Below are 25612 nucleotides of genomic sequence, written 5' to 3'. Positions count from 1 at the left end.
GGGCACTGCTCTTTCACGTTGGCAGCTGTCTTGAAGACAGCGTAGTCTGCATTTGCTTTAGGAGTGGCAACTGGTTGCACAAATCATTTGTTCATATCCACGTGCTCTTAAAATGCCAAGCATCATGTTTCCAAATCATGGAGGCAAAGGACAAACTGCAGATCCCTAAAAGTCACTTTTAAAGAAGAGTCACCTTTGGCCAGGCATGGTGGCTCATGCCTGTAATCCCAGCACTTTGGGAGGCAAAGGCAGGCAGATCACCTGAGGTTAGGAGTTGGAGGCCAGCCTGGCCAACATGGCGAAACCCCGTCTCTACTAAAAACACAAAAATTAGCTGGCATAGTGGTGGGTGCCTGTAATCCCAGCTACTCGGGAGGCTGAGACAGGAGAATCATTTGAACCCCAGGTGGAGGTCGTAGTGAGCCGAGATTGTGCCACTGCACTCCAGCCTGGGTGACAGAGCTAGACTCTGTCTCAAAATAAATAAATAAGAGTCACCTTTACAGTGTTATCATTTAACCCTGTTTTTTGACCTTCTGAGTATAAATTGAAAGGCAAAGTAACAGTTGCACAGAACTGAAATTATTATGACTGCTAGAAACTGACCTTGGCAAACACTTAAAAGACCATGGCAAACAGTCTTAAAAAGCAATAGCATGGTTTTAAAATGTTTAAGGCTGACTGTTGAAAAATTAGCACAAATTCAAGCATGAGCTCATCTCATATTTGATGCACAAAATCTAGAACAGAAGTCAAGCAGTATCAGTAAAAGTACCACCTGTTTAACTTGTGAAAAAAAGTGTTTTTACAAATTTGATTTCTAAGCAAAAATTACTTGGCAAAAGTAAAGTGAAGTGGAAGAAGAAAAAAGGGATCTGTTTTTCTATCAAGTTCACAATCATTGCTCTTAAACTGTAATTAGTTTAAGTCATCCGGCCCGCTTTCTACAAGCCTCGAGGTCTTTCCACTCCACATAATATCCAATTGTGATCATCCCCGAGCTACTACACAATCTGGGATTTTGTTGCTTCAAAGTCAAAGGCAATGAGCTGGGGCTCAGAAAGCTTCATCAGGAGACTCTCTAATAATGGTGAGAAGAGCAATTAATAACTACATTCCTCCTGGGTAAAACTGTGTCACCGTCTTGACCTCAAGCCTACCACAGACTGCTCTCCCTGTATCCCACTGGAACCTACCCCATCTGTACCAGCTTCTGCAGCAGTTGTCCTGTCTAGCTTTACATACAGTACGTGAGCTCAGAGAGGTAAAGACTCAAGATAATAACATGGGAACCTCTTCACTGTGTTTGCACAGACTATGAAGACTTTCCCTCAGTAAAATAACCAGCTGCTTGAAAAGTAAGTTGTCCTTTCTACTCTGGGCAACTGGCTAAACGACAGAGGAACAGAGAAGGAGTTTCTTAGGAGAAAGGAAACTGTGTGATGGAGGATAAAATGCACAGAACAGACCCAGAAGCTGGAAAATACTTAAGAGAATAAAGTGATATTCTAATTTCTGTATGACAGCATAGAAAAAGACAAGCTCACTGAAAAATTTCTGTATATACCACATTAAAATATATTCCATATTTATTCAGAATATCATAATCAACGCAAACACAGAACTCTCTTCTCATCTGTAAAAGTTAAGTACAATACTGTAGGCTAGATACATAATATTTCAGTCAAGTTTTCAGTATTAGCTTGTAAAAAAAAATCTACAATTATAGATATCCATCATACAAAATATATATACAAAAGCATAATTGTAGTGTAGAAAGATAAAGTTAACAAAATACAACTTATGTAATTTACTTTACACAAAAATGTATTCTAGTTAATTTTTTCCAACAGCTTCACCAATTAGTCGAATAGCAATACTCTTGCCTTCATCTGTTTGAATGACAAGCAAAGCTTCAAATTTGCCTGCGGACTTCGGTTTGAACTGCACGGGCATGTTGATGTAATGCTGGGCTCTGGAAAGAGACAGGCACATGACAGAGGCATGTCATGACAGCATCCGCGACCCTGTCCCAGGCAGCACAGTGCCTGGCTCAGGTGTTGAGGAAAGAGCTTGGTCAAGCCACATTCAGCTTAAATGTATTTATAATTTCCTGGATGCTATTATTTAATGAGAAAATAACACAAAGGAGAGAAAAATCTAAAATTGTATTAAAACAGTATTGCATACCTATATATTCCTGGCTATCCAGTAACTATTAATATATAAAAAGGAAAATAAGAGGTCTAAACTATCATACATACAGCTTTGTATTCTGCCTGCAAAAGCTATCTACTTAAGAAAGGGTTCGGGAACACCCTAAATGCCCGTTTTACTCAGTCCAGACAGCATATTGTACTGGAAAGATTAAAACAACTTGTCCCAACCCTATCATTAATGGGCTGTGCAGTTTTTGCTCTAAAATTCATATGATCCCTTTTTTTTTTTTTTTTGAGACAGTTTCACTCTTGTCGCCCAGGCTGGGGTGCAATGGCATGATCTTGACTCACCGCAACTTCAACCTCCCAGGTTCAAGCAATTCTCCTGTCTCAGCCTCCCGAGTAGCTGGGATTACAGGCGCCCATCACTGCACCCAGCTAATTTTTGTATTTTTAGTAGAGGCAGGGTTTCACCATGTCGGCCAGGCTAATCTCAAACTCCTGGCCTAAAGTGATCCACCCACCTTGACTTTCCAAAGTGCTAGGATTACAGGCATGAGCCACCACGCCCGGCCCAAAACTTTCATCAAAAATATTCTAGACTACTCGGGAGGCTGAGGCAGGAGAATGGCGTGAACCTGGGAGGCGGAGCTTGCAGTGAGCCGAGATCGTGCCACTGCACTCTAGCCTGGGGGACAGAGCAAGACTCCGTCTCAAAAAAAAAAAAAAAAAAAAAAAATATTCTAGAAACTTTACTTTCAGATTACAGTAATATAGAGGCTGGTAATGAGTGCCCTATTTTTATTTAAAGTCTGGGTTATTTTCCCCAAAGGCATTACACTTGTTTTACCATGTCAAAGATAATGTACTTTTTTAAAAAAAACTAACCTGGCCCATGCCATTAGCTACAATTTTCTCTTTCATGTTGGCGGTCAATACTTGGATAAATATAGTACCATTTGCCTATTTAAGAGGCTTTATAACTTATGAATTACTAAAAAATAATAAAATATCCCCAAAAAAATCTCTGGAAGAACTCATTATTAATAAATTTCATCACAGAATACAGAATTGTTCTATATTAAACTGAAAATTTAAGTATATTGTGATTAAAAATATATCATCTGCTTTAGATTTACAGATACACTGAATAAAATGGAATGCAATTTAGAAAGAACCACAACATTTAATACGGCTATAGAACACTCCCAGCAAGATGGATATATTTTAAAAAGTACTTTGTAATACTATTATTAAGAACTAATTTAATCTCTATACAGACACACACACACATGGGAAAAGGTAGCAGGAAAGTCCTCTGAACCCAGTGGGGAGGTCTAGTTCAGATCCTCTCTCTAACTAATGATAGATGTAATTGCAAAGGCACGCAGAGCAGAAATGCATCTAGGGAGCAGAGAGGCCATCAGGCTGTGCACGCTCAGCCCGCAACTCCCTGCAGGCCCCATCTACGTGGAAAGGGCTTAGTGGAACCTACAAATTCTAGCAACCACACTTCCTTCCTTTCTTTCAAAACATTTTTTTTTTCAGACGGATTCTCGCTCTGTGGCCCAAGCTGAAGTGCAGTGGCACGATCTCAGCTCACTGCAACCTCTGTTTCCCTGGTTCAAGCCATTCTCCTGCCTTAACCTCCTGAGCAGCTGGGACTACAGGCATATGCCACCAGGCCCGGCTACTGCTTTTTTTTTTTTGAGACGGACTCTCGCTCTGTCGCCAGGCTGGAGTGCAGTGGCATGATCTCGGCTCACTGCAACCTCTGCCTCCCGAGTTCAAGCGATTCTTCTGCCTCAGCCTCCTGAGTAGCTAGGATTACAGACATGCGCCACCATGCCCAGCTAATTTTTGTATTTTTAGTAGAGACGGGGTTTCACCATGTTGGCCAGCATGGTCTTGATCTCTTGACCTCATGATGCGCCCGCCTCCGCCTCCCAAAGTGCTGGGATTACAGGCGCGAGCCACCGCGCCTTGCCTACTTTTTGCATTTTTAGTAGAGACAGGGTTTCACATGTTGGCCAGGCTGATCTTGAACTCCTGACCTCAGATGACCTGCCCGTCTTGGCCTCCCAAAATGTCGGGATCACAGGCATGGGCCACCATGCCCGGCCCAAAACATTTTTTTAAAGGAACAGTTTCCACAGAAAAGTCAGTACACTAGCACATACAAGGTATCACCATTATCAAAGAAACTGAAAAAGGTAATAAAATTTGTTCCCACATATGGGTGAGAGGTTACTGCAGCTCAATGATAACTCTATTCCTTGGCTTCTCACTTTTCTAGGAACTGTCCTTCTCTCCCAAATGACATGCAGGGTATGCCAGGATTGTGCACCTTGCACTGTGCAAGGACATGAGGGCACAGTTGAGGTGAAACCTATTAGCTACAACAACTCAGCTGGGATTAGATGTTCATAAAACAATAGGTTAAGAGGAAGATGCTTTTTGGGACTAAGTAGAAACATAAATTCTTTTAAAAAAGATATAAGAAAGAGACGATCCCTCAGAACCCTCAAAAAAGAACCTTTATAAGAAAACCTGTTAGTAATGTTTCCTTTTCCCTATTACCTTACTTATAATCTATCATACATTCGTGTTCACCCACCTCTGCACTGCGCAAAACCCCTGTACCTTCTTGGGGGAACTCTTCTGCCTCCTTAAGCTAGAATCGGCTTACAGCCTATAGGGAACAGCCACTTCCCTGTGCTAGTGCTGGAGCTTTCGGAGAGCAGCCCCACTAGGCCTTCCGGTGGCCTTGGAAAAAGTGCATATTTGTAAGTAATTATCTCCTGTACCCTATAGATGACTACAATCTTATTATTACTTTGGAAATGTGTAGTTAATGGTGTCATAGAGCAGACAGTGATCTACCAAATGAAAAATGTGATTAAGTAAAGGCTGGGAATTGCTTCTCAGGGCTTTAAGAACACAGATTTTGTTCCACTGCCAAGGCAAGCTAACTGTTGGTCTCATCTGGCAATTATGTTTTGTGAGCCTTTGTCTACAGTCACAGTGTCTCATGTTTGGGACAAATACAACAGCACACAATGCCGTAAGTGCCCATGACTTCAGTTCTGTGGTAAGAACTGTCACTGGGGTTCCTGTGGCATCTGCCTCTACTGTCCTGCTGCTTCTCCAAGGTCAACACAGGTCATTCTCTGCTACAAAGGAGCCAGTGTTTCCACCTTTCTTTGTGTAAAATAAAAAGTTTCCTATAACCCAGAGTTTAGTTCATTTGGTTAAACAGATCACAGAATTAGTAACTCATACACATGATTTTCTTACTCATACTTTACCAAATTTACAATGAGCTGCTGCTATTAAAGCTATTGCTGAAATTGGTACTATTATGCATTTACCCTGTAGTCCTATAGTGATAGTTAATATCGGTGAAGACTTTCTGGAAACTCACCATAATCAGAATAACTTAAGTGTCTGCCAGTAATAGAGTACAAAATTATTTCATTCAAATTTATCTTCAAAGCATAAAAGTTTAAAAAGATTTAAATATGTTCAGAGTACAAACTACGCACCTTGCAATACTATTTTAAATGCTAACTTAATTGAACTGTCCAAATTTTGCTTAATTTAGAAATATTTTCTCACGTTTCTAAGTTCCTTCAGATGCCATTAATGTGACACAGCTGCACAGGAACGCAGGGCTGTAATTCATGACTCTTAACTTCATGCACTGGAACAGCAAGTCTACAAGTTAACGTCCACAAAAATGTCTACTTTTACATGACCAGCAAGGAACACATTTCATATCTCAAAAGTGGTTTATAGAAAACAAGTTGAAGCTAAGCAAAATGTCATCTCATTTATAAAATTTGAGTTTCTCATTAAAAATGTTTTAGGCATCTTTCAAAAATCCCCTTATCTGATTTCCACTCGGCTGGTCTTGTCCCTACACTCCATATCAGAAATAGACTCTGCCATCTGTAGCACTATTGTGATGAAATAGGTTTAGGTTCTTTCTCTGGAAAGAGTCAAATCTGAATTGGCCCACAAATTTTGGCAGAAATGCAATTCTTTAAAAAAAATCTGTGAAGGCAAATTAAGCAAAGAATATAACATCAAAAAAGAATTTGAAATGACAGCGTATTCAATAATGAAAGTTGGAAAATGACTGTTTAACTGCAGGAAAGTTTTGACTGCCTCATACCTAGCTATAAAATGGAGAACAGTGACATAAAGCTATAATTTAACATGTTTATTTTAAATAATGATGCTTTATCAAAACTACAGATGAGGATGAGGTATATGTAAATATTGTTTTTTTAAAGCTGGTACTAGACTCTTCAAGATAATTTTTTTAAATGAAACTTTGTTTAGAAGCTTTTAAAAATATTATATTTATTTATTTATTTATTTTTGAGACAGAGTTTCACTCTTGTTGCCCAGGCTGGAGTACAGTGGCGTGATCTCAGCTCACTACGACTGCCTCCCAGGTTCAAGGGATTCTCCTGCCTCAGCCTCCCAAGTAGCTGGGATTACAGGCGGCCGCCACCATGCATGGCTAATTTTTGTAGTTTTAGTGGAGATGGGGTTTCATAATGTTGGCCAGGCTGGTCCAAACTCCTGACCTCACATGATCCACCCGCCTCGGCCTCCCAAAGTGCTGGGATTACAGGTGTGAGCCACCACACCCGGCCTAAAAAAAATATTTTTTAAGGTAAGAAGAGCTCCTTGAAATAAAAATCTAAAGTCCCTCCAATTTGTGACAGATGTATGCCAGTTTATACAGAAGTATTCCATTGATCTACTGCATGTTTAAAAATATACTCTGCAAAAAGCTGGTGAAGATGTGGGATGTGAACCAATCTGAGGAAGCAGAATGAATAATGCAGTTATGATAAAATTTGAGTTTAGATAATAATAGTGTTCAGGATAATTTATTCAGTATCTATTTGTACTCAGTTACTAAAAATAGTTACAACAATTAGAAATTTAAATGATCTTTTTCTGAATAAACTAATTGCCTCTGCAGTTGTGCTACCATGTATTTTAGTAGTTCCAACCTATTATTACGCACACTAGAGCATCACTAGTCTCAAATCAATTGGGGCAGCCGACAATAACTGGAGAGATCCAGACTACTATGAGAGGAGAACTTGGAGAACAGAAGTTGGAAAACTTGGATTTGGCTGATTTTTAAACTTGGGCCTTTCTCTTCTATGTAGTTGTCATAGGGATTAAACGAAGACACACTGATAATAAAATGAGGTTCTATCAAAATCTGTAGAGTGAGTGTTGATGCATCCTGCCAGCCAAGGTCACCTACAGGGGAGATTTAATGATGATGATGATGATGTTAACACCTGACGCTTGCTATGTCTGGGCATTATTACCACATCTCTTACATTCCTCACAATTCTATGCTGTCAGTAGCTAGCACTGGCATCTCCATTTTACAAATAAGGAAATTGAGGCCAGTTTATCAAGTTTATGATAATTTTTAGATGTATTCATTGTTGAATTTTCAGAACTAAAATCTATAGTTTATGCCTTTAGGTCAGTCTCCTGGGAGAGAAAGGAAGGGTTTAGCCCTCAAGCATATTAAAATATTTTATAGTCCATAGGAGAAGGAAGAGGTGGTGTGAGAGATAAAAGAATAAAAAGAAAGAGTAGAAGGAACAGTCCTCAATCAAGCCATCTTTCCGGTATCCAGGGCTGTGAGTGACTTCAATTGTACAGCACCGCTGGTCTTAGTAAGTGCATAAATGGCAGGCCTAGAATGTTCGCAGAGTGGTCCAAATTTTCATAGAATAGAACATGTTTCTGGAATAGTCTCCTAATGCTAAAATGAGAGACTTTACAATAATTAAATGACTTAAAGATTCAAAGATGAAATTAAAATTATTCTTCAGCATTAAGCCCAACAGAACCCTACTATTAAGTTCTAAATAACAGTGACAACCCAGTTCGAGAGTTCAACCTAAATGTGCATCATATAGAAAAAAAAATTAGCAAGGATAACAAGAAAATGAGGCCCTGATTTAAGAACAGTAAGGAGTGTCTGAAGAATGGCAACTGGAAAACACCACAATAAAAGTTTTCCCAATTAACCCGGAAAGGTTTTTGTCCCAATTAATGAAAATCTAAGTCCTTGATTCTCAGCATACCAGTGAAAATAACGTTTGAAAGAGGAATTACCCTAAAAGTCAATCTTAAGATAATTACAGCTCTAAGATTTATGTGACTGCAAATCCTGGGTGGGAGGAGTCACACCAGCCCAAATGCTGTGCACTGCGGCACCGCTGAGTGCACCACAGACGGTCTGGAGCTGTCCCCCTGCAGGCTCCTTTTCTCTGCTTCTACTTACGAAGACTCTGACTAATGCTGTTTGGTGCTGGTGAGGAATATGGAGGACCTGCAGCAGAGGGGACCTCACAAGCCCCAACTCCCAAGAGACAAAAGTCCTGCATCGCTGATGAGAACACTGTGATTTGCGATAAACTTACCTCAAAGAGTACTTGGAATGTTTGACATAGAATGGCTCTCTGGGACTCAAAAACTTCAGCTGGAATTTAATAGAAAACACTTTATAAAGTTATGAAAATTAGATCTTTTAGCATACATAAGCATACCAAGCATTTATTTATTACAGATACATTTTGTAAATTTAGGTATTGCCACAAAATTAGGTAGGACAATAAATGCTAACGTAATGAAAACATATTTAAGAACATTTTAACATGAATTTAATCTAGTTTTAACTAAAGTAAAGGTTGTCCAGAAATATGTGTGTATAATAGTACAGAAGAAAAAGAAAAAGTTAAAAATTAAAATATAAAACAAATTTTTGATTTTCAAGTAAAGGATTATAAACTTTCAGTGAGTTTATGTTCAAATACAATACTAAGGCATTTTTGGGGGGATGCGGGCAGGGTCTTGCTCTGTCACCCTGGCTGAAGTGCAGTGGCACAATCACGGCTCACTGCAGCCTCAACCTCCCAGGCTAAAGCGATCCTCTCAGCTCAGCCCCACAAGTAGCTGGAACTACAGGTACGTGCCACCATGCCCGGTTAATTTGGTTTTTTTTGGTAGAGATGGAGTCTCACTATATTGCCCAGGTTGGTCTCAAACTCCTGGGCTCAAACAATCCTCTTGCCTTGGCCTCCCAAAGTCCTGAATTACAGGTGTGAGTCACTGCACCTGGCCTTACATTGCATTTTTAAAAATTACCTCATTATGGCCGGACGTGGTGGCACATGCCTGTAATCCCAGCACTTTGGGAGGCCGAGGCGGACAGATCACGAGGTCAGGAAATCAAGACTATCCTGGCTAACACAGTGAAACCCCGTCTCTACTAAAAATACAAAAAATTAACCAGGCGTGGTGGCAGGCGCCTGTAGTCCCAGCTACTCAGGAGGCTGAGGCAGCAGAATGGCATGAACCCAGGAAGTGGAGCTTGCAGTGAGCCGAGATCGCACCACTGCACTCCAGCCTGGGTGAAGCGAGACTCCATCTCCAAAAAAAGAAAAATTACCTCATTATTACAACTTATAGTCTATAGAATCATCAGGAAAATGTTTGTTATCAGAGTAGAATGCATTTATTTTTCCAAAACCCATAGTAATATTTCCAACTTACTGAGTGTGTAATAAAAGAATTATTTCGCAGATTGACTTTAAGTGTCCGTGACTCCCCCACACTAGTCGGCAAGAACCTGTACACATCCTCTGGGGCATAAACTCCGCGAGCAGTCACATCAAGCTGCCTGCTTTGGGAATAGGTGTAAAAGTTAAGAATCTGAAATCCACAGTAACTTAAACCGTTTTTATATATTGAAATTATGTAGTATTGCATTAATTTGTGTTTTTCCTGGCAATTTATTTTCAAATATAAGTTTTGTAATGACAACTTATCTAATTTATGTGAAGAGGATGACAGCAGGAATCCTCTCATAAAGGGTGCTGGATAGGTCTCACTCTCCTCACAGCCTGGGTCACTACCTGCCAGAAGCCCAGTTTGTATGAAGGTGGCCCTTTACCTCAGTTCATTTCACTTGGCCCCGTCACGCTGCAGTACCGACTGTACTTCACTATCACAGGGACACACGCTGCTCCAAGTGCCTGATGCAGGTGTGGCCTCTGGGCAATGTTTGCTGGTGGTGGCACTGGCTCTTGCCTGGGCTTCCCAAACCCTGCACAGCTGCCTCTCCTTTCTCTGGCCACTCCTGGGTCTCTGCAGGCTCCCCTCCACCCCCAACTCTCTGCACATCTGACCTTCCCCTCACACCTAGCTTGGCACCCCCCAGCAGCCCTATCTATTCACTCACTACACAACGGTCCCTCAGGATAGCTCAAACACCTTCAGTCTCCACAAATACAAAAATGAACTTGTGATTTTTGTCCTCAAACCTGATCCTCCACTTGTGTTTGCTGAATGATATCCAGGAGCCGACCCTCTCACAGCCATCCCCCTTTATCCAGTCCATCGCAGAGGCCCTCCTATCTCCAGTCTGCCCGTTCTCTTCCTATTCCTTGACACTATTTTACTCCTGGACTCCTTTAAAATAGCCCCTCCTCACCTCCTTCTTATCAGTCATACCACAGCCAGGGGATTGTCCTACACACGCATACCTGATCATGTCACTCCCTGGCTTCCCAGCTCTCCAGAACAGCAACCACCTCCTAGGCCCAGCTCTGGCCTTGCCCCCCACCACTCCCCTCTCACACTGAACTTCTCCTGGGAACTTCTCCCACCCTCCTCACCTAGGCCGTTTCCACTCATCCTCCTCAACTTAATTAAATGTCCCCTTTCACGGAAGTCCTTCCCAGGTTTCACAGACCAAGCTGCCTCTGTCACTTCTCCCAGTTTCTCGTTTGTTTCCCTGTAGCCCATGTGGGCTCTGGGTTGGTGGGGCTGTGTCTCCAGATGGGAGCCGTGGAGGCGCGGGGCATAGAGAGCAAGAGAGAAGCAAGAGATAACAGCCCGGAGGGAGTGTGCCAAGAACATGCATTCATTAAAGGGCTCTAATTTCTTCCAAATACATTATTGGCTCCCATTAAAAAATAAATACTAAATTTATATTAAATTCAGCAGATATTTAACATATATTGTCTTTCCAGGCATCCTCCTCAAGAACTTAATTAGACCTAATTACTAGTTAATTAAGGATTATAAGAAATATTTTCATAAGGTAGAATACTAAATAATATTCTCATTAAAGCTATATATGCGGCTGGTATAAGTTTTACATTTTAAAGCTTTTTAAGAATCTACTTTCATATGCTGCTTATGGGAACATAAAATGGTACAACTATTTAGGGAAAACTATTTGGCAGTTTATTTTAAAGTTCAACACATGGTTATCATGTGACCCGGCAATTTTGGGTAAAATTAGGTATTTGTACTCAAAAGTAATGAAAATGTATGTCATCTTTAGAAATGCACATACAGTAATATTCATAGCACCTTAATTCATAATAATTCCAAATTATAAGACATCCAAAAGTCAACAGGAAAATGAATAAATTGTGATACGTTCATTTAATGGGATACTAAACAATAAAAAGGAATGAACTATAGGTACATTCAATAACATGAATGGATTTTTTAAAATAGTATGTTGAGAAAAAGAAGCCAGACACAAAGAATATATACATACATATGCACATATATGAAGTTCAAGCAAAATGAATCTATGATGACAGAAATCAGAACAGGACAAATCTTGACTGCAAAGGGATATGTAAGAAATTTCTGGGCGAGAGGAATATTCTGTATCTTGGCTGGAGTGCTGGTAACACGTGAACTCAGGTAAAGTCATTGAGCATTTTACTGACTCTATTCCTCAATAAAGTACTGGGAAAAAACTCAGTAAGAATGACAAAAACAACATACTCAGATACACGAGCAGAAGCCTCTGACACAGCTTGTCTTCGGGGCTTAACTAAATGATCTATTTTAATGAGGGAATCCATGGAAAAGCATGCGTTTTCAAGCTCATTTTCTGCTTTGATGCTCTGTACAGAAAAATCACAGGGTAAGGGAGAAAGAAATAAAAACTAAGAAAATATATGGACATTTACTTATTTGAATTCTATCATTTCCTTAAGGAGATTTAAGATTTTTAAATCCCCTAAATTGCAAGCTCTGTACTCTGTATTGCCTGGTTCCGCTCTCTGGGTACTGCCTGGTTCCTCTCTCTCATGTGCCCATGTACATACATGATGCACAAGCACACAGAGTTTCTTATATAACTAAGTCAAACATGGGTTTCGTGGGCTGTATGAACAATACAGCCAAACCCAGTCCTCAAACATGCCAATTAATAAAGACAAATAAGAAAATTAAGATTATGGGGCTATATTCTGCATTTTCAGGCCAATTTTTCTTGTTAATTTCCCTTTCTGTTTTTAAAATACAAACAATAATTTACTTAAATTCAGTGTACTACTCACTTGTCCAGAGAGTTGGAATCTCAACGTGTGTTTCATGTGAGGCTCCTTAAGAGGGTGACATTCAACATCCCAAAACTGGGCATAATCCCCCCTACCTCTGGGCAAAAATATGATGGAGACCTACGAAATACATACAGAAGAGAAATTTAGACACTGATCATTAAACACAGTGGTAGCTAGATCACCAGTTCAAAGATTTGGTATGAAAAAAATTAAAGGAACAAATGCTTTTGCACTGGCTAGTTTTCCCACTAATTGAAAGAATTTGGACAATTTCATTTCTAGCAGGTTACTATACCAGATCCAAAACACATTTTTGCTTAAGGCTTTATATAACATATTTCTTAAAATGTACAATAAATGCTTTACTGTGGGGGGAATATTATCAGAAAGCACTGAAGCTGTCAAGCACGACACCTACACGAGGAAGGTCCAACCACAGACCTGCAATCGTCTTCCCTTGCGTGCTTATGGAACCCTCTGCTGGCCAAGCAGTACTAAGACAAAGGCCCCACAGCGGCCAGGAGCTGTAGAGGACTGACAACAGTGAGGGGGGCGGCGGCTACAGGAGGCAGAACAAGACAAGCACCAGACGCTCCACAGTGGCAGCTCGCATTATGATTAGCTTCCAAATGTCAGTCACAGCCAGTGACCCTGGGCACATAGCTCAGTGATAAACACACCCTGCATGTGTACAACCTGTAAAAAGCTCAATCATGAGAAAACTGTCATGTTTAAAAACAGCATTTTATAACAATTACCAATATTAAGACGTTTAGCTTTATCAGATAATTTAGTGTTGATAATACTGATCACTTAACAATGAATCAGTTAACAATGAATCAGGTTAACAATGAATCAGTATTCCTGAGTCTGGACTTAAACATTAAAACACATAAGTGGCCTAATTTCTGCCCATGCAGAACCTTAAACATAATAACCTAGCCAGCATGAGCTCAAGGCTTTTGAGAGCCTGGAGGCAAAAGCAGGACTGGTCAGGGAGAGGAGAGCATCTGACTAGAGAATTACACCACCAGGGACTTGGACTCTAAGAAGATGAAGGAAGGAAAGGGTGAAAAACAAAGGAATGGATAAAAACCACCACTGGGGACTACGGGACTATGAAATCCTAACTACACCCCTTCAAATACCAAAAACACAACAGAACAGAGGAGGGGAAAACTAGTATTACTGCATGTTACACCCTAGGCACATACTGGGAACTTTAACATTCAGTATCTCAGCTAATCCCCTGGCAAGCAGGCTCTACTTTCTCTCTATAGATCTGCCTATCCTAGACATTTCACATAGATAGAATCACACATCTGTGGGCTTCTGTGACCGGCGTCTTTCACTTAACATAATGTTTTCAAGGTTCATCCATCTGGATATAGCATGTACCAGTAACTCCATTCCTTTTCACTGCCAAATAATATTTCATTTTACAGATATACCAGATTTTGTTTATCGACCCATCAGACATTTGGATGATTCCCACTTTTTTGTCTATTGTGAATAACACTGCTGTGAACACTTGTGAACAAGTTTTTGTTTGAAAATCTGCTTCAACTTTTCTAGTGTATATCCAGAGGTGGAATTGCTGGGTCATGCAGTAATTCTATGTTTGGCTTATTGAGAAACTGCCAAATTATTTTCCATAGTGGCTGTACCATTTCACATTCCCTCCAGCAACGCATGAGGGTTCCAATTTCCCCACATCCTCACCAACACTTGCTGTTTTCTGCTTTTTTAAAACTCACAGCCATCTTAGTGGGTGTTAAGTGATACTTCATTTCTCATTTTGATTGCATTTTGCTAATGACTAGGAATTCTAAGCATCTTCTCACATGTTTATTGACGACTTGTATGTTTTCTTTGGGAAAATGTCTATTCAAATCCTCTGCTCATTTAAAAAATTGGGCCATTTCTTTTTACTGGGTTGTAAGAGTTCTTTACGCATTCTGGATACAAGTCCTTTGTCAAATATATCATTTGCAAATTTTTGTCCCTATTCTGTGTCTTTCACTGTCTTGATGGTGTTGTTTGAAGCACAAATCTTTTTGATTTTGATAATTCACCTATTTTCTCTTTTGTGGCTTGTGCTTTACTGGTGTCAAATCTAAGAAACCAATGCTTAACCTAAGGTCATGAAGATTTATTCCTATGTTGTCTTTTAGAGGTTTTATAGCTTTAGGTCTAATGTTTATGGTCTATGGTTGATTTTCAGTGAATCTCTGTATATGGTACTAGGTAAGTGTGATGGTTAATATGAGGTGTCAACTCAGGCCAGGCACGGTGGCTCACACCTGCAATCCCAGCACTTTGGGAGGCCAAGGCAGGCGGATCACAAGGTCAGGAGATCGAGACCATCCTGGCTAACATGGTGAAACCCCATCTCTACTAAAAATACAAAAAAATTAGCCAGGTGTGGTGGTGGGCACCTGTAGTCCCAGCTACTCGGGAGGCTGAGGCAGGAGAATCACTTGAACCCAGGAGGCAGAGGTTGCAGTGAGCCGAGATTGAACCACTGCACTCCAGCCTGGGCAAGAGAGCAAGACTCCATCTCAAAACAACAACAAAACCCCACAAATATTAGGTGTCAACTCAACTGGATCGAAGGAGGCCTAGAAGGCTGCTAAGTATTGTTTCTGGGTGTGTCTACGAGGGTGTTGCCAGAGGAGACTGACATTTGAGTCTGCGAACTGGGGGAGGAAGGCCCACCCTAATGTGGGTGAGCACATCCAATCAGCTGCCAGCAGGCTAGAAGGAGGCAGGTGGAAGAAGGTGGGATAACCTTGCTTGCTGAGTCTCTTGGCTTTCATTTTTATCCCGTGCTGGATGCTTCCTTCCATTCCTCCTGCCCTTGGAAATCAGACTCCAAGTTCTTCAGCCTTTGCACTCTGGGATTTACGTAAGTGTTTGGCCAGGGGCCCTCTGACAGTCAGTTTGGCCACAGACTGAAGGCTGCACTGTTGGCTTCCCTCTTTTGAAGCTTTTAGACTCAGACTGAGCTGCTACTGGCTTTTTTCTTCCCCAGCCTGCAGACAGCCTATCGTGTGACTTTGCCTTGTGATCATGTCAGTCAATTCTCCCTAATAACCTTCCTTTCATATATACATATATCCTATTAGTTCTGCCCCTCTGGAGAACCCTAATACAGTAAGGGTCTACCCTAATTCTTTTGCATGTGGCTATCTAGTTCTCCCAGGCACTATTTGTTGAAAAATATTCTTTCCCCATTGAACTGTCTTGGTGCCCTTATTGGAAAAAAAAAAAAAAAAATCAATTGACTATAAATATTAGGATTTATTTTGGGACTCACATTCCTATTCCATAGTTCTGTGGAACTGTCAATACCACACTGTTTTGTGTAATGTGGCTTTGTAGTAGGTTTTGAAAGCAGGGAGTGTAAATCCTCCAATTTTGTTCTATTTCAAGATTGTTTGATTATTCTAGGTCTCTTGTATATCTATATAAATTTCAGAATCAGCCTTTCAATTTTAAAACAAAACCCAGCTGGATTTATTTTTAAATTAGTTTTCTGTTTTATTTAACTAAATTTAGATTTTAATTACAACTGTGCACTAAATCTTAGAATGAACAAAGAATAAAGTGGGCTTAGATTTTGGTGCAATTTTTTTGCAGGGCAGGGGGGACAAAGTTATACAATGGTATAAGGTGTATAAATTCTCAGGACAACCCATAAAGACCATTTTGGAAAACATATTTGAGGGGTTCATGAAAGAGGCATTTTAGAAATCTTTGATATTTAAGTCATTCTTTTTGCAACACATTTATTTACCTTTAATTCTTTTAAAGTTTTTTTGAATTTTTGATTAATCTCATTCTGCTAGCTTCTCACTTGACAAATGCTTTTCGTGTAAAATTGCCTCTTTCCCACCTTGGTCAATTTTGCCAAAGGTTTGTCTGTTATTATTATTTTTTCCAAAAAAAGCAGCTTTGGAGATGTTAATCTTCTCTCATTTCTTTGTTTTTAATTTTACTATGTTTTGCTTTAGAACTTTTTTTTTCTTCTTTCTTTGGATTTTTTGTTATTTTCACCATTCTTCAAATGACTGCTTAGCTCATTACTTTCAATTTTTTTCTTTTTAAAATAGATGCATGACACCTATATCTTTACCACTATGGAAAATGGGCGTATTGTTGTTCCTTTTTCAACTTTTATTTTAGATTCAGGGGGTACATGTGCAGGTTTGTTACCTGGGTATACTGCATGATGCTCAGGTTTGAGGTATGAGTGATCCCATCACCCAGGTACTGAGCATAGTACCCAATAGTTAATTTTTCAGTGCTTTTCCCACTTCCAGTAGTCCACAGTTCCTATTGCTGTCATCTTTATATCCATGAGTACCCAATATTTAGCTCCAACTTATAAGTGAGAAAATGTGGTATTTGGTTTTCTATTCCTGTGTTAATTCATTTAGGATAATCGCCTTCAGCTGTATCCATGTTGCTACAAAGGTCATGATTTGATTCTACGGCTGCACAGTATTCCATGATATACATGTACCAATCCACCATTTCTTTATCCAATCCACCGGTGATCAACGGTGGATTGATCCATGTCTCTGATACTGTGAATAGTGCTGTGATGAATGTGCAAGTGCATGTATCTTTTTAGTAAAACAATCTGCTGTCTTTTGGGTATATGTCCAGTAGTGAGACTGCTGGGTTGAATATTAGTTCTAAGTTCTTTGAGAAATCTCCAAACTGGTCTCCACGGTGGCTGAACTAATTTACATTCACACTAAGTGTATAAGCATTCCCTTTTCTCTGCAGCCTTGTTAGCATCTATTGTTTTTTGACTTTATGTTTTATTTATTTTTTTGGAGACAGGGTCTGACCCTGTCACACAGGCTGGAGTGCAGTGGCACAATCTCAGCTCACTACACCCTCTGCCTCCTGGGTTCAAGCGATCCTTCCACCTCAGCCTCCCAAGTAGGTAGGACTACAGGTGTGTGCCACCATGCCCAGCTAATTTCTGTATTTTTTGTAGAGACAGAGTTTCGCCATATTGCCCAGGCTGCTAGCTTTTTAATAACAGCCATTCTGACTGCTGTGAGATGGTATCTCATTGTGGTTTTGAGTTGCATTTCTTGATGATTAGTGATGTGGAGCATTTTTTCATGTTTGTTGGCTGCTTGTGTGTCTTCTTCTGAGAAGTGTCTGTTCATGTCTTTTGCTCATTTTTAATGGGGTGATTTGTTTTGGGCTTGTTCAATTGTTTTAAGTTCCTTACAGATCCTGGGTATTAGGACTTTTGTCAGATGAATAGTTTGTGAATGTTTTCTCCTCTTCTGTAGGTTGTCTGTTTACTGTTGATAGTTTCTTTTGCTGTGCAGAAGCTCTTTAGTTTAATTAGGTCCCATTTGTCAATTTTTGTGTTTTTTTATTACAATTGCTTTGGAGAATTTAGTCATAAATTCTTTCCCAAGAATAATGTCCAAAATGGTGTTTCCTAAGTTTCCCTCTAGGATTCTTACAGTTTGAGGTCTTATGTTCAAATATTTAATCCACCTTAATTTTTGTACATGGTGAAAGGCAGGGGTCCAGTTTCATTCCTCTCCATATGGTTAGCCAGCTATTCCAGCCCTATTTATTGAATAAGGAGTCCTTTCCCCATTGCTTATTTTTGTTGACTTTGTTGAAGATCAGATGGCTGTAGGTGTGTGGCTTTATTTCTGGGTTCTCTATTCTGTTCCATTGGTTTATGTCTGTTTTTGTTTTGCTACCATGCTGTTATGGTTACTGTAGCCTTATAGTATAGTTTTAAGTCAGGTAGCACGATGCCTCCAGATTTGTTCTTTTTGCTTAGGATTGTTTTTGTTATTCAGGCTATTTTTTGGCTTCACATGAATTTTAGCATAGTTGTTTCCTGTTTTGTGAAAAATGACATTGGTAGTTTGATAGGAACAGAATTAACTGTAGACTGCTTTGGGCCAAGCTGGGGTTTTGTATGGGACTGTGCTGAATATGTAGATCAATTTAGGGAGTACTGCTGTCTTAACAGGGTTAAGTCTTCTGATCGATTGACATGGGATGTCTTTCTTGTTGGGTTTCTTTTTGCAATACCGCCTCATATGCTGAACTTCATTTGAGCAATGTGCTTATCCCCTGTTCTTCTGCTTTGCTTCTGTTGTGGTTTGGGGAATGAACTAAACTACACTTGTAGAACTGTGTGTCTTTCCAAAAAAAGTGAGAAACCCTCTGAAAGCCTGTTATACAGACCCAGTAAAGTGCGCAGTTTGCAACAACTGCTACAGCTATTTCAAGATTCTTTTACAGTCAGTTCTCAGTTCACAGCTACATTCTATAACTTACTTTAAGTCTGATTGTCTAATAAATGAGCCAGTAAGTTTCAGCAATTAGAATGAAAAAGCATATTGCTGAGGCCAAGTGGGTGATTAGTGTTATTAGGAGACATTTGAAGGGAATATGTCAGGTATAGAAATGAATTAACATTTAAGAGGGTCATAGTAGCTGGAGGGATCTGTCACCCATGAAGATATACTGTTGACTATGCCACAAATACCGAGCTGTTTTTGAGTAATGGCAGGTTTTTCTGGCTATGGCTGATAGACAAAACTCTCGTCTCCATCAGTGCAGTATGACTGTAAGCACTGGCAGTCTGTGGTCTTTATTGCTAAGTGTGCCGTTTTGTTTAGCTGACCACTTTTTCACACTAAGACTATCTGCTACAGTGCATTGTAAGTGAGGCAGACTCTTCTCTTGTGTGCAGACTGGCTCTGTGAGTAGCACGGCTCCAGGTGAAACAAGCTAAATGGGTGGAATCAAATGAGGCACTCCTGGACAATTTACATGATATTCTTACTAACTGCCTATGGAAAAAAATATCAAAACCTACTTTTTGGATCCCATGGCTTTCCAGTAGACCAGAAATAGGAGAACATCTGAATGCTGCATAGGTAGCTCTAAAAACATCTCCACTTTCATCAACTCCCTGCAAAGCAATCATTTAAGCAAATTAAAAACCATAAAGCCAATGGATCAATCCCACAGAGACACTATTACCTCTATGGCTGCTGAGAACACACCAACACACTTAGCAGTGGACAAGAAGAACACAAGGTATTCCCAAAATGGGAGTGCTACCTGACTGAGCTCTGCAGAAGGCCATCATGCTGACTCACATCACCAAAGGAGAGGTCACACAAGGCGACTTTTATCACTTCCCTGGCTATAGTGATCTTTATAGTGAGGCTCATAATGTCAAACAACTATCTTTTCCTCAAAGATTCTGAAGACCCTGTTGAATGTGCATTTTAATAACTTATGCAATACCAGTTTTTAATTTTTATCTATTTATTTTTTTAAGATAGGGTCTGGCTCTGTTGCCTAGGCTGGTGTGCAGTGGCGTAATCATAGCTCACTGAAGCCTCGACCTCCTGGGCTCAAGCGATCCTCCCACCTCAGCCTCCCAAGTAGTTTTTAATTTTTTCACAGTAGGTCCAGAAACTCTTTTTTGTACACATTTTGGTAGTATTATGGCTCAAAACTGTTACTATCACACAAAATACATGGCAGAGAGACCACAGTGTTCTAAACACCACCAATGACACACCCGCTGAATTCAGGTGGTGCCCTGGTGGAGATTACTGCCATACATAGTAGGCTAGACTCACTGGCAAAGAGCGCTCAGCTCTGTTTCCTGCACCGCTGGCTGGGAACATACGACAGCACTCAGAACACGAGGGGGAAAGCCATGCATGTGCACATACAATGCTCAGAAATACAATTTTTACATATTTCTCAAAATAAAGTTATTTCAGATAAAATCAGGGCTAGGAGACAGCATTAAATGGAGCAAGCATGTTATTTCCGTACATATTCTCTAATTTGACTCTCAAAACCACCTTGTGAAAAAAGACTAGGCATATATCATCGTCATCTAAAGAGAAAACCAACTAAATGAATTGGTGGAACAAACAACCAGCAAGGCCAGGTGCAGCAGCTCACACCTGTAATCTCAGCACTTTGGGAGGCTGAGGTGGGAAGATTGCTTGAGGTCAGGAAATCAAGACCAGCCTGGGCAGTGTGGTGAGGCTCCATCTCTACAAAAAAACAAAAAGTTAGCTGGACATGGTGGTGCACACCTGTGGTCCCAGCCACATGGGAGGCTGAGGCAGGAGATTGCTTGAGCCTGGGAGGCTGAGGCTGCAGTGAGCAGTGTTCACACCACTGCACTCCAGCCCGGGCAACAGAGCAAGACTTTTGTCTCAGAGAACAAACAAGCAAATAACCAGCAATATCAACCTATGCTCATAGTCAGTTTTTAGAACATACTGGATAAAGTTTAAACATTAAAACGATTGTATCTGAGGCAGTCATGACTGACCTTGACATAAGGTGGCGCTAAAGATGACAGATGCCATTTCACATCTGTGGTGCCATGATTCTCGAGTTCCAGACAGCTCTCTAAAAGGAACACATATATCATAAGTCAAACTCGGAGAGGCTGGAGAACAAGCAGATGACTGTGACGGGCCTTACTACCTCAGACTGGGGTTAAAAAACACCAATCATTAGATCCCTAAAGGAGTTCAACAAGAACCACAGTATTTTCTTAAAAAATCAGGTATGTCAGATATTCTGTTTTAGGTTTTATTACAAGTATAATGCAAAGATACCAAAGGACTTATGCAGAGGAGCAATAAGATGATTTACATTTTTAAAGCGTTACAGACTGCTCTGTAGAAAAGAGATTGCAAGGCATTGAAGGGGACGAGGAAGCCCAGGTAAGTCATGGCTGCAGCAGTTTGGCTATGAGATGATGCACAGGGTGACTGCCTCCAGCTTGGACAGTGGCAAAGGGGAGAAAAAGACATGGGCATGTGTGGCCTCTACTTTGAAGACAAGCTTCAAAGGACTTGCTGATGGACTGAGTAGGAGGAGGGAGGAAGAAGATAAATCACAAATAACAACCAATGAACAGATAGTGTTGCCACTTACTGACATGAGGTTGAGCCTGGAGGAGGCGTAGGGCCTCTCTTGGGCATATCACATCTGATGTGCCCATGAGACGCCCACATGTGGAAGCCAAGCAGGCGCTGGGGTGCGATGCCTGGGCCCGAGCACATGGGAAGTCATGAGAGTCATAGGCCACAGGCCATCATCGTGCAGGAGAACACAGACAGAAGCGAAGGAAAGGCACAGGCAGGCTGGGCCAGGACCCTGCCAGTCTTCAGAAACCAGGGAGAGGAGTCAGCAAGGGATCTGAATAGGAGCAGGTGAGGCAGGAAAACTTGAGCCCCGGCGCACAGCAGCTGCACGGAGAAGTCCTCCAAAGTGGAGGAACAGTCGACGGTGCTGGGAGGTCAAGTCAACCAAGACACAAAACGGACCCTGGATTTGGCACATGGAGCTCTTAAGTGACTTCCATAGGACAGAGTTCCGGGCATGAGGTGCTGGCAGCCATGGCCTAAGGAAGTGAGGGCAGGGGGCTGCTGAGACAGGGGTAGCCACAAGGAAAGGGTGTGGGGGCCAAGGAAGATGCTTCTTAACCCGCTGATGGTGGAGTGTACTTGGTGCTGGTGGAGACACATCAACAAAGAGGGAGAAGCTGATGGCTCTGGTGAGAGAGGGGACCACAGGAAGCCCCCCAAGAGGCGAGAATGGATAGGCCCAGTTCCAGGCAGAGGGTTCATCTGTGATGGAAACAGATGCCTTTCACTGAGTCTCAGGGCCTGTCTATTTTTCATGTGTGAGGCAAAGTCAAGAGGAAGAGTGACAGCAGGAGCAGGGGAGGTGGCAGGAGCTCCTAGAGGAAAGAAGGGCCCCCAGCTGTGGGGGGTGGCGGGAGCTGCAGGACACACACAGGAGCAGAGGCAGCAAAGCCTCACGTGGAGGGGCACCAGGAACCCGCAGCAGGGCGGAGAAGCTCCCTCCAGTGTGGTTTCACTGCAAGGGTGGAGGCAGGAGGAGCTAGGCTCCTGGGACAAGCCAGGGTTGGGATCTTGCCAGGAAGGAAAGGAGAGGGAGAGGAGCACCCGGCAGTCATGCAAGCCTGTGAAACAGCAACTATAAGGACAGACTCAGGAGTCCAGAAGTGACAAGAGGAGAGGGGCATGGGCAGGCTGGAAGAGAGCACAAAACAGGCAGGGCCAGCGGGCAGGGGGTCTCAGGGAGGCCAGAGAACTGCTGTGAGCCCTCAGTGAGTAAGCTGAAGAGATGATGGGCGACAGTCAGCAAGTGCCAGGCTCAGGGCAGGGAGCTTCAGGGCTGAATGACAAGGTCCAGGAGGGAGACCATGGAAGCAGGAGGCTGAGGCTGGGGATAGACAAAATCAATGGAGAGGCAAGGAGCTAGATGGCAGGTAAGAGATGCACCCATATCCTCTCTAACAGGTCCCCTGACAACACTGCTCATTCAGCCTGAGCCAGCAGTGAGAGAGACAGACAGGGACAAAAATAAATGATCTCAGGACTCTCGAGGAATGTTAGCAATACAGAGTGCCTAACAGACAACAAACACCATGCTAACTGCTGTACATATATCACTATTACTGAACACGAATGCTCCTCACGTCCCAGTAAACCCATCCTAAGCTGAAATTATCCTAAGTGGAAAATGCATTTAATCCACCTAACCTACCGTAAGCCGAGCCTGCCTTAAACGTGCTGAGAACACTTACCTGAGCCCACAGTTGAGCAAATCCTCTAACACAAAGTTCATTTTATAACAAGGGGTTGAATATCTCATGTCATTTACTGAAGACAGTGCACTGCAGAATACAGTATCAGCTGTTCACCCTTGTGATCATGGCTGACTAGAAGCTGTGGCTCAGGGCTGCCGCCGCCCAGAATCACAAGAGGGTGCAGCACCCTGTGTCGCTACCCAGGGCAAGGTCAAAAATCAAAATACTATTTTCACTGAATGCACACGGCTTTCACACCATCACCAGGTCAAAAAACGGTAAGTCAAGCCACCGTAAGTCAGGGTCTGCCCATACAGGAATTACTAAATTTATCCTTGAAGCCCTCTGTGGAAGAAGTTAATTCCAAAGGCCATTTTACAAATGGGGAAACTGAGCAAGTCTATTGGACCTGTCTGGAGCCTCAATGTCACGTGAGTAAGTGATGAAGCCAGGCTCCACCCACTGTCCTGTCTTCTTCATCAGCTAACTTATTAACAATTCTGGTCAAGGATCTCGTGAGAGGTCCAGGAAAGGTTCTGACCATCAAATAAAACCTAGGATTCCTGGAATACACAGAGTTAGTAAATGCCAAGATTTCACATTTTAAGATTGTTCAGATCCCAAATCCAGCCTATCATTGAAATGATTGCTAATGTCCACTTTTCTCCTGAAGTAGGAGGAAATTTGTATTTATCACCAACTTATGGCTAAGAATAAAGCATTAGACTCAATATATCAGCAGACATTTGAATTACATAATTTTGTGATACAATACCTGAAGTTTCACCAGGTTCTGTTGTAGGAAAAGTAATACTCTTGTTTCTTATTTCAACTTTTGTGGAAGGCGGTTTTGTCATTGGTTTGACCAGAGGACTAACTGAAGGCTCAGATACTGGGGAAAGAATTCCAAATGGTTTGGAGGTCAAACGAGTTAAAAGTTCCACTTGAGTTAAATCTTCTCGAATTTGAACTTTCACAATTTTCTGAAATGAGCCAAATAAAGGGATAAGCTACAAATGTATCTATCATTTTAAACGAAACAATTCCATTTTTAAATCATGGTAAAGAAATGCCAAACAAACAAAACATCAATAAATTTAGGAATTAAAGTTTATTTAGATCTCAAGGTAAATCTGTGACTCTATCTCCTCTCTCCCATTACTTTTTTTTTTTAAAGCAAATTTCGAAAATTAGTAATCACTTCTAGGATCCACTCTCCACACCCATTCCCCAAGAGAATTGTTCTGATCACTATGGAAAAATTCTATACCAATGCTCTAACTAGTTGGCCTCGGAATACAAATAATCATGCCTCGGTATCCATGGGGGATTAGTTCCAGGATCCCCTGAGGATGCTAAAATCCTCAATGCTCAAGTCCTGTATATAAAGTGACATAGTATTTGCACATAACCTACATACATCCTCCTATATACTTTAGATCATCTCTAGGGTACTTATAATACCTAATACAGTGTAAATGCTATGCAAACATTGTTATACTGTATTTATTTGTATTACTTTTTCCCCAAATAATTTCAATCTGTGGTTGGTTGAATCCTTGGATGTGGAACCCACAAATATGAAGGGTCAAGTACACTTTCATTTGATTTCTGAAATTAAGTGCGAATAAGGATTATGAAACTGAAGCTACAAACAGAATTGTCACTCAAAAAAAAACCAAACCACTTTTAAAAGTACCTTCTGTCCATCATCACAGTGTATATAGATCAAACCACTCCACGGGAACATTGACTGTTTTGTGGATAAGGAGGAATTAGGACTCACAAGAATTTGTAGTTTACTCCTTTAAAAAAAAATTAGTAAGAAAATTAAAAAGAGCCTGCATTTTAACAGCAGTAATCACAGGAGTTATAAATACTGTCTACCAGCCAATGGCCATTTCCTCACTGCTCAGGAAGAGCAAAGAACAGAGCTCACTCCCATGCGGCTCCCACGCGGCTCCCACATGCTCATCCCGCCTCCACCCGACTCAACGGTTAACAAGGAACTCACCAGCATGAACCCATGACGCAAGGGCAAAACTCATGTGAAAACAAACCATGCCTTAGGAATACCATTTTAATAGCAACTCACGGTGAAAATTTCTAGAGCAAAAGACCAAGACTACAAAAGCTCTGAGCCACGTGAGAATAAAGAAGAATGCAAGTATAGCACGGGGAGAAAGAAGCAGCTGCAGAGGAAACTGGAAAAAAGGGTGGGGGAGATGGAGAAGAAATGAAGAAAAAAACGTGTTTCTGTATGACCCGGCTGCTCATATTTTCTGGGCTCAACATTCTCTTCAAGAACCAGGGGATGCCAGAGAAGAGTTTAAAAGTGGACAATGGGATCAGAT

The 25612-nt window shown here is 41.3% G+C and overlaps 1 protein-coding gene across 9 annotated transcripts in view; it reads right to left on the bottom strand.

Moving 5' to 3' along the window:
- Positions 1 to 1027: 1027 nt before the first annotated feature.
- CEP192 (centrosomal protein 192) overlaps positions 1028 to 25612 on the bottom strand; it is a 132335-nt gene continuing 107750 nt past the window's right edge. For 4 of the 9 annotated variants that reach the window (XM_032152878.2, XM_032152876.2, XM_032152872.2 and 1 more), the window contains 9 exons: positions 24958 to 25063; positions 24034 to 24241; positions 20961 to 21040; positions 19470 to 19565; positions 12584 to 12703; positions 12024 to 12145; positions 9768 to 9897; positions 8636 to 8694; positions 1029 to 1975 (listed from right to left, as the gene is read on the bottom strand). In XM_032152878.2, coding sequence (XP_032008769.1) covers positions 1837 to 1975; positions 8636 to 8694; positions 9768 to 9897; positions 12024 to 12145; positions 12584 to 12703; positions 19470 to 19565; positions 20961 to 21040; positions 24034 to 24241; positions 24958 to 25063 — 1060 coding nt within the window. In that variant the 3' untranslated portion in view covers positions 1029 to 1836. Of the gene's footprint in view, positions 1976 to 8635; positions 8695 to 9767; positions 9898 to 12023; positions 12146 to 12583; positions 12704 to 19469; positions 19566 to 20583; positions 20677 to 20960; positions 21041 to 24033; positions 24242 to 24957; positions 25064 to 25612 lie in introns of those variants that run through there. The other 5 variants (XM_032152873.2, XM_032152877.2, XM_032152875.2 and 2 more) reach the window with 3 other exon arrangements.

The sequence above is a fragment of the Hylobates moloch genome, unplaced genomic scaffold (assembly GCF_009828535.3).
Source record: "Hylobates moloch isolate HMO894 unplaced genomic scaffold, HMol_V3 SCAFFOLD_5, whole genome shotgun sequence".
Taxonomy (NCBI): domain Eukaryota; kingdom Metazoa; phylum Chordata; class Mammalia; order Primates; family Hylobatidae; genus Hylobates; species Hylobates moloch.
Note: the sequence above shows the minus strand (reverse complement) of the source record. Positions and strands in the feature narration are given on the sequence as shown.